This window comes from Belonocnema kinseyi, chromosome 2 (genome assembly GCF_010883055.1).
Source record: "Belonocnema kinseyi isolate 2016_QV_RU_SX_M_011 chromosome 2, B_treatae_v1, whole genome shotgun sequence".
Taxonomy (NCBI): domain Eukaryota; kingdom Metazoa; phylum Arthropoda; class Insecta; order Hymenoptera; family Cynipidae; genus Belonocnema; species Belonocnema kinseyi.
In genome coordinates this window covers 113,510,798-113,520,817 of record NC_046658.1, presented here as the reverse complement: position 1 = coordinate 113,520,817, position 10,020 = coordinate 113,510,798, and the positions used below count along the sequence as shown (strand labels likewise).

Below are 10,020 nucleotides of genomic sequence, written 5' to 3'. Positions count from 1 at the left end.
TGCAATTTTGGATCAATGTGAGTAATACAAAAAAATGGCATACTTGAAAACTGTTCCGCGGTATGCTTCCGCATAACGCCCGAGTGCGAGCGCGAGGACTCCTTCTACAACCGGCTCTGTAACTCAATGAATTTAAATTTGTCCATTTTCTTATTAGACATTTTTCATAGTAGAAAAGTCAAGGTTTCTTTTGAGACTATTTAAAAAAAACCGTAGATGCCTAAATTGCGAAGAAAGTTAAATAAACAATTGATTTATTGAAAAAATTGTTTAAACAATTTTTTTTGTTATAAATAATAAAATAGGATGAAAGCGTGTAAAAAGCACTTTCCAAAACCCTCATAAAATTTTAAATCGCGTAATTAGAAAGGAAGTTACAGGCGTTTGAAACTACCCCTGCTGGCATTGGGGTTGAAAATTCAACCCCCCCCTCACTTGGGGAGGGTTGGTAATCCTGGTCTATAAGTTTGTGGATTAACTACTGTTGGGTAGGCGAACATGTTCCCAGAATTTAGAGACAATCGAAAAACATGACTTTTTGAGTTGGGGCAGTTGAGGAATAATGCCCCATATATCCCTTCTTGTGTGTTTATTTTAGGCCTATATCTTTGAATTTACAATAAAAAGTGAGCCCCCCCCCCCGCCTCCGGTTCAAAATCTCGGCGTTATATTTAGTTTGTAGGTTTAAATCTTCTTTGTTTCCTTTTTTAAGAAAGTGTATTTATACCAAATTGAAAATTTTCTATTTTGCTTTTTCTCCAACCGAGTATATAAGAGACCGCTGTCTTTCAAATTGGCTACGGAACTGTTAAGTAAAATACAAGATAATGTAGGGGTCGACTTACGACTGCGTCATATCCGAGAGTTGTTAAAAATCGTCCTGTTTAAGGTTCTTCGAAAACCGATAAATACACACATATATATATTGAAAGTCAAGAAAATTTCAATTCCAAATGTGCAGAATTGGAGAAATATAAAATGTAGATCCAGAAAAAGAATAAAAAAAGACCATATTAAGTATTACAACTTACGTAATAACAGTACCTATATGCGGGCACTATATTAGGGCTTACTTTGCCCAGGTTTAGCGCTGGGCAGTATAAATGTTAGGTGAAAAAAATTTTCAAGATACTATCCCGGTTTATACTTTCAACCGATTTTAAAGTTTTTTTCTTGCGGAAGCAAAAGAATTCTTCAGAAACCTGAGATAGCTAATTTTAAGAAGAAGTGGATACGCTTTTTTGATTGAAGTATACACTTTAAAAAAATTTAAATTTTTAAGATTCCGAAGCAAAAAAATTATTTTTTGGTTCAAAAAAATATGGCGTTGGTTTCATGAAACGTTTTGCCATGGAAACCAAAATTTGGTGGAACCAGGAAAAAAAATTATTTCACAAATGCCAATGAAATTATTCGGTCTTACGAATAAAACATTTTGCTCAGTTCGACCCTTGAAATAAATAAACTGCATTTAAATAGTGATAGTAAAGTTAGGATAATCGACTATCCACTCAAAACTTTCATAGCGAGATAGTAGGTACATTAGACCGAGTGCTGTTTACCGCTCCCACTTTGTCTACAGCTTCAATCGCACCTCTTTTGAAAGTCGATAAGTTTTTAACTCCCATTTGAGCTTTATTGCTTTATTGCTTAAGAGCTTCTCCCCTACTTTCTGCAAACACGATTAAATTGGAAAACTGATATTTTTATGTCCGTTAAAGCATACAGAAATATGTCATCATAACCCAACCTTGAACAGGGACTGTTAATTTGATTTTTTTCAGCTGGAGACACACTGCAGCAGCTTGTTTTATAAAATCAAATTGAAAATCTTTGCATTTTAAGAGAAAACTTACCTTATATTTGTAATTTTTCATCTGAAAAATCATTCATTTGGACCGAAATTCGGTTGAGTGGATTATATTACCCTTAAATCTGAAAAATTTAATAGAAAGAATGACGATATTTTCTATGATTTTCATAATTGTTTGTTCCTTTTTCTTGAAGCTATTTATATCTATTTATAATAGAATTTCGCACTGCAATTTCAATTGAAATTATACTATTTTCGCATTTCATGTTAAAATTGTACAATTTTAGTATTTTTAAAGACAGTGTCAACATTGTTAGGAATGAATTTTTAAATAATTCTAATTTAAAAATGTAATATCACAGTAAACCTAAGACGAATTTAATATTTACGTGTAACTGTCAACAAACTTTGATACTAAATCTAGATCAAAATCCCCAATTTTTTTGTGGTCTGGTCTATTTTAAATGTTTCTTTTTGAAAATGGTCAAATTTTATGTATAAATTTAAGAAATGTTACGATTAGAAATTATTTAATTCACCTTGATCCTACTGTAAACATTTTTATATTTCGATTTTTTCAATCACATATTTTATTTTTAAATAGTATAATGCATAAAACTTTTGATCAGTGAACATTACCAAAGTTCCTCCAGAGGAAATTTTCAATGAGGATGGCCAAAGGTTTTCTTATAAAAAATACTAATTTTACCATTTATTTAATAGAACAAACTTAATTTTCTGCTTTTATCTTAAGTAAGAAAATGACCATAGTTAAACATCATTAATAAATCAAGGAAAATATTCCTATAGTTAATTTTAAGTAATTTTGGAATAGCACTGAAGGCGAACTATAGAAATATTTTAAGTGAAAATTGTTTATCTAACAATAGATATTTAGAGTTTTATGTTTTTGCTTTCCCTTGAGGTAAGAGTTGCAATTCTTCTTAAATCCTAATGTTGCTTCTAAAATTAATTATTCTATAGTCCCTGAATAAAATTTTTTAAATGAAAACGTACTGAAAGGATTTGCAGAGAATCCAGTGAAGAATAAAATCAGCTTCACAATATTAGTATTGAATAAGAATTGCAACTTTACCTACAGAGAAAAAAATGTAAAACTCTTAATAAACATTGTTCAATAACTAATTTTAGCCTGATATATTTGTTTTTAAAGTTCGCTTAAATTTTTTTTCGAAAAATATATATAATTAATCATAGAAATAGTTTTCTCGATTTTCAAATCATTTTAGCAATATTTTTGAACTTGCGAGATAACTAGTGTACGTTTGCAAGTGAAAAAGTACATTTTTGTTAAAAATTCAAAATTTTAAGTATAATCAAGATTTCCATCTGACCTTTTACAGTTACTACCACAAAAATTGCATAATACATCATACCTTATGCTTTTTTCCAATAAAAAGTTTGACAAATAAATTAATTTGTTGCCCTATGTTCAAAAGTATTATAAAGCAACATTTTAGTGCTAGAGATATTTTGAAAGCTAAACTTAAACTTCTGTTTCTTAAAATTTAAAATTAACCATAAAATATTTTAGCATCATTGAGAAGTAAATATATCTATAGGTAAATCAGTATAATAATGAAAACCTTATAATGAAAAAAAATTGGTATTGAATCAAGAAAATATTGGTGGGAATATGGACGACACAATATTTTCTTGATCACTTATATATGTTCAAAAAAAAAAAGAATTTCTGAATCTAAAACCAAAATTTTTATACTTCAAATGTTAGATGTTTGGTACAATTTAAGCCAGTAGTGTTAATAATTGTTTTATTTCGGTTAGAAATCAGGTAGAAGTAAAGTAATCTGAAATATTTTTCAAAATTGAATAATAAACCAAAGTCAGAACATTTAAAAATTCAATTCCTTTTTCTGTCACTCATATCAATTGTAAAATACGTAAAAAATACAAGTATTACAAAAATCAATACAGTGGTCATTAGGGTGGGCCGAATTTTTGAATTTGTACAATCCACGGATTCTAAAAGTTTGTGTATGTTACCAGCAGTTGACCCCCACAATTTTGAATCCTTTATAAAAATAATTCAAAGTTTTATAACTAAATCATTTATCAATTTTGATGATTCTTGTCTACTAGATTTTCTAGTATACATCATTGTATACTTAAATTTATGATCATCTTGGTTTTAAAATAAACTAAAATCCATGAAAAGAGTATTTAATATGTAATATAACCACATGTTTTTTGAAAAAAATAACATCTACAAAGATAGCAACAAATTAAAAAAGATTCATTTTCCACTAAATTATGACGGAACATAATATAAATATGTTTTTGGGAAAAGAAAGATTTAATAACATTTTTGCCTCTTTTTTTCTGGTTTTGACTTTTATAACAATAAATCTAAAATTAAGATGTGTACTATGCAATTGTCAGAATATGTTTTAATATATTTTAATTATTGAAAATAGTGAAATTAATTAAAAATTACGACTTTGGACTAATTTTAAGATTTAAATTAATTAAAATATAGTTAAATGTAGTCTCAGTCTTGCATAGTCCCCACCTTTATAGCAAAAATGGTCCGAAAAGTGGAAAAACCTATAAGAAGAACAAAGCTTTTAAATCTTTTATCTTTCTCAAAAACATGAGTTGATGTTGTTGATGTTTTCCGTGATTACTCAGTGAATACTTTAGCTTTTTTTATTTTTATAGTCTTATATTTTCCCTCGAAACACATTATGGGCCACTCAGACCCTCAAGTAGATTTGGTTAGGAATTTCTTTTAAGGCAGAAATTTTAGCTAGAAATATCAAAAATATAAAAATTTTCAAATTTTTAGAAATTTTCTTTTCTTCGAAGAAACGTTTTTTTTAAATAATATTTTTTATGTGTGAATAATTCCAATGCCTTTTCAAAACAACACAAGTTAGTTTGATAAAGTTTGAAGAATTTCTGAAAATTTTTATAAGTTGATCGAATAAGTAGTTTTCAAATGGGGTTAAAAGAGGGTTAAAGGTTATATTTTATACCGAAAAACGTGTGATTTTATCGCTGATTTTTAGTAATATTTTCATCGACTAAACAAAAAAAAATGAGAAATTTGAGACATTTTAAATCAATTTTAGTCAAATTAAGTAGTTTTGTAAATTATGCTCTTAATTTTGATCATTTAATGTATGCCGGCAATAACATAGATTACAACTTATATCAGGCAAGAATCATAAAGCTTATTTGTTCTAAAATTTTCAGAATAAACTGCTTGTAGCATGCAAGAACTTTTAGCTTAATTTTAACACTCCGTGAATTTGGTTAATTCAAGCAATTTGCTTTTTCGGCTCACTTTAATGGTCATTAAGTCGTTTCACGTAATGAATAGAATAATCAATGATGTTGCATTGACATAATAATCAATTTTTAAACTTCTCTTCTTTTTCAAAAACTATTGTTAAAAAAAACGGACTACTTTTGGTGTAAAGACACTCCAGTACTAGAAATTGGTCCAGTGAAAGCGTCGTATTTTTTGGAAACAAAGACGCTCGAGCCAAATAAAAGAAAGAAAAGCAGCCAAGAATGTTTGAAACTGGTAGGACTATTCTTAAAAATTCATTTCGACCTGGTCCTGGGCATATCAGCCCCGAGACCGCTGTCCTCGCTGGGCGACCTATATTCCTGGTTTTCCCGTTGTAGAGGTGGTCCCGTCACTCCCAGGGGATCTCCCTCGACGTCCACCAGTCGTCCTGGTCGGCAACAACCGCCGGATACACCCCTCTGCGGGAAATCATCAAGATCCAGTCAGGCCGAAGGACACCCTTTACTATTAATCGAGCTTGCCCGAGCTTTGTTCATCATTCGCTGGACACTTCTTTAATTTAACAATTTTTTATGCTTTCCATCCTTTAGACATTATATATATAGGCATATATATGTAATTTCATTCATTCTAGAATTTGTAGCTAGGATCCAAGGCAACTAAAAGGTTACGCTTCACAGTCCGCCTTAAGAAACTAGGCCATTCGTGAAACACGTGACAGGTAATGCGGTCAACTTATGCGAGTTCAGATATGGTCAAGTCCGACCGAGTGTGCATCATTAACTTTTACATTTTTATGGCTTTTTTCATTAGAGATTAGAATAAGGATATTTTCACTTTATAGTAATAAAAAACTAAAATAAAATATAATTGTCTTTGTAACCTTTGGAAACAAAGGACTATGTACTGAAGAATCTGAATAATTAATAACAAATAAGTATTTGGGCCTACTGCTTTATTATTAAAAAAATTTTCCAAATTAAATTTTTTTAAGAACTAGAGACACAAAAGAACAAAAGGTAAAAGCCGTTTCAGGTAAAAGTGCTGGGGGTTGTCACGGCATGAACATGCACCCTTACCGATTTTCATTTTTTTCCATGATTTTACTTTTAAAAGTTAAATTGGAGAATATTTTTGTTCAGTTTTGCAAAAGTGAAAAATTGTATCCGAAAATTCATAGCAAAAACTAAATTTGTTTTTCATTTACTCGGAAAAAGCCTTTAGCTACTTAAAAAATTTTTCTTCCATTATTTTTTATTTAAAGCCAAAATTTCACTTGATAAATGGATTTTGTAATATTTTTGTATCTGCTATTGTAGTGAAAATGTACGCTAAAAATATTTTTAAAAATTTTGAAAATCCGGCATGTTATGTTTAAATTTTACCAACTACTTCTAATTAAAATGATTATCGAAATTCAACCCGAAATTCGGGATAAGTAGTGAAATATTTTTAATAAGTTTGGTCTGTACATCCCCTTTTTCAGCGTAGTTAACTTTTCCAGAAGACTAGCTTAAAATGGTATAAAAACAGAAATCCAGTGAGAAAACATTTTTGAATTTTTGAAACGCTGACGTTAATTTTATTCCTTTCGGTGAAAAAAGAATGTCCTATTTTTTGTTTCATTTAATAAAAATTGTTTAGATTCGACCACACTTAGCCTCCTGTGAATCGAGGCTCTACACTTATTTTCGTTAGTTTTTGATAAAAAAAATGTATGACTAAAAGTTCTTGTATCTTTTAAAATTATTTTATATGTATTGAAGAATATTAGGGGTGTGCAGAAGCTTAGCCCGACTTGAGCAAGATTTTCATATTGCAGGTCGAGCAGAGCTGGGAGCAGAAAAAAGCTCGAGGCTGAATTAAATTTCTTTCAATTTCGAGAAACCTTCTTTTTAAATCAAAGGAAATTGAAAGGTATAATTATTATTGAAGGATAAATTTCTGTCATCATTAATATTAATTCTGTTAATATTCCTTAGTTTTTTGCAAGCTTTGTAAATTGTTTGAGCTTTTTTCAACTACCAAGATTTTTTTGGTTGGCGAGCTTTCTTCAGCCTACGAGTCTTTTCTGCCAGCTTTATTCGGCTCTTGAGTCTTTTCCGGCTTGCGAGTTTTTTTGTGTCTCGAGGCTCGACAAAACAAATAAAAAAATTAAGATTTTCTTATCTTTAGAACGTGAAATATTGTGATTTCATTACTACTGATGGTCTGAAATAAGGATATATTTTTTTGTAAATTAATATACTTAAGAATTTCAAGTACAGTGAAATGAAAGACAAAAAATACATTTATTACAGTTTAAAGACTCATATAGTACTTGAAAATATATTCTTGCCTATCATTTTTCAAAGAGATGCATGCTTGATAATTAATATCGAACTTGAAAAAATGAACAGTTGTCAAAGTAAACATGCCAAGCAAGAAAAAATTATTAGCAAAAATAAATTTTAATTACTTTGGGAGTTCTTAAATTTATAATTAATGCGTATTCTTTGTGTACTTAGAAAATAAAGATTTTATTGTTATATGATATACATTTTAACAAGTTTTTAAATTTAATTAATTTGGTTAATTCTTCAGTAAATATGAAATAAATTCTACGAGTATATACCAGCATTTTCCAGTCTTAAATTTGTGTTGAGCCTAAAAGGACGAGTCGACACGTACTGAAAAAATGTTGCTATTTGTACCAAAGTTTTCATGGAAATATCCCTTCTTCCAGGTCTCGCTATTCGTATCGAATTTTCGGTACACCTAGCTACGCCTTTATAAAAATCGAAAAATGAGAAAATTCATCTTATACATAGCACCATCTATACCAAAAATAGGACATTATTTTTTACTGAAAGGGATCAAATGAGGAAGCAGTGTTTTAAAACATTTTTAAAGTAAATTTCTTATGGACACTTTAGTTTTTATATCAATCTTCAATAATAAAAGAGGATTCAATAACCCTCTTACGGTGTGTCTCGAGTGACTTCGACCCAAAAGGGCTTTCACCTCTCTTTTTTTTTTATCTCATTTCTGTGATACTCTCAACCATTTTAGAAAATTTGTAGCATTTACAACATATTTTTTAATAAAGAATATGTTCCTATTTTTTTTAATTTGTTGTTTTTTAATTAGCTTATGTCCTGTGTCACCGTAGATCGAAGCTAAAGTATGCTTAATGTTAAGCCATCCTGGAAAAAATGTTCCATCTGTCATACATATGAAGTTATAGCGTCCTGAAAAATACCTTTTCCATGAATATTCCTGAGATATTAAGTTTTTTTTAAAATAACTTGTCTTTGGTGCACTCTATTCAAAGGTTCTTTTTTTATAATAAGAGTACGTAAAATTTTCTGCAACAATGTAAAAAGTTAGTATCAATGAAATGAAATTTTAACAGCATTACTTAAAAAAAGGAACTATAGCTTATTAAAATTAATTTATTTTAGTTATACAGGAAATTGTACGTATTTTATCATAAAAAAAGCCTTTTAAATGAAGTGCGCCAAACACAAGTTATTTCAAAAAATCTCGACGACTTATAAGATTTCATGGAAATACATTTTAATAGGTAAAAGGTAACCATAGGTATTTTGCATTTGAAGCCTCTTTTTGTATGCAAAATCCTACAATTTAAACCAAAAAAACTTCACTTTGGCGTCATTTTCATGAAAATATACACAATAACCTCCAAATAGGAAATAATCAAATTTATTCAAAAATATTTTTTCTTTTTTTCTTCAAAATGATCGTAGGGTATCAATGCGAAGGAATAATTAAGAGACCGAACTGTCAACGGAAACTTTTTTGAATCTTTCAAGACCAACGTCATCAAGAGTGGCAATAGTAATCACTATTTAATGAGTACACAAGTGCGGCGTGTCCTCTTTGCACGTACGAAAAAGTGCGTGTGAAAGAGCTTTTAAAAATAAAGAAAAGAAGGTATGTTTATCAGGTTATGTGATTCAAGAAAAATTAATTTTGTAAAAGCTGTGAAGTATATTTCATATTTTAAAGTTATCACAGCTAGAGTTGTACAAGATTACGGTAATCAAAGGAGTGTATTATAAAAATATTAAGTACAGACTTAAATGGAATTGCATAAACATGACATATTGCGATTGGAATAGTATTGTTATTACCTATTTTAGAAGATTTGTTGGAAAAAATCTGCGAGCACATTTGTTTGTACAATACACACGACTATCATGTGTGCGTGCTAACTTTTAAATAAAAATGATTAAAATTGTTATTTTTTTTATTTGAAAAAATATTTGCATACTCTTGCGTGTATGATTTCATTGTATATTATTATATTATTCACTTATCATAATATTATTTTACAGTAGAAGAAAGTACAGGTTATGAAAAGAGTCTTGTGCAACAATTTTATAATGTTTTGATATTAGAATTTGTGAATCGCAAGTTGAGCTTTGATTACGAGATTTTACGCTAAATCAGTATAAATATGTAGTTTAATTCTGTTAACTTCCTACGATGAATTTATAGATTTAGTATTTAAGTTATTTGTAGACGTGTATTACAATTTTAAAATTATTTATATTTCATGTAATTTAATTTAATTTAATTGTAGTGTAATTGAAATGGAGGGATTTTACATATAAAAAACTTTTATTGTAAAAATTATAACAAACGTTTAAATACATAATCTTGAAGAAAATAATCAATTTATGTTACTTAATTGAGAAAAAATTTAAATTAAATCTTTATGTAATGTAATATTGCAATCATGTTGGTTCTTAATCAACATTTAATATATATATATATATATAATAAGAATAGAGGCATTTTAAATATGAATTTTTATCATAAAAATAATAGCGAATAAACAACTACGTAAGCTTAAAGGAAATAATCTATTTGTATTGAATAAAAAAATAAAATAAAATTCAAT

At 28.8% G+C, this 10,020-nt stretch overlaps 1 protein-coding gene across 1 annotated transcript in view; it reads right to left on the bottom strand.

Moving 5' to 3' along the window:
• The window catches only part of LOC117167279 (whirlin-like), a 208,381-nt gene that overhangs the window by 116,945 nt on the left and 81,416 nt on the right, over positions 1-10,020 (bottom strand). The window contains exon 9 of the mRNA XM_033352095.1: positions 5,415-5,569. Within this exon, the coding sequence (XP_033207986.1) occupies positions 5,415-5,569 (155 nt within the window). The remainder of the gene's footprint in view (positions 1-5,414; positions 5,570-10,020) is intronic.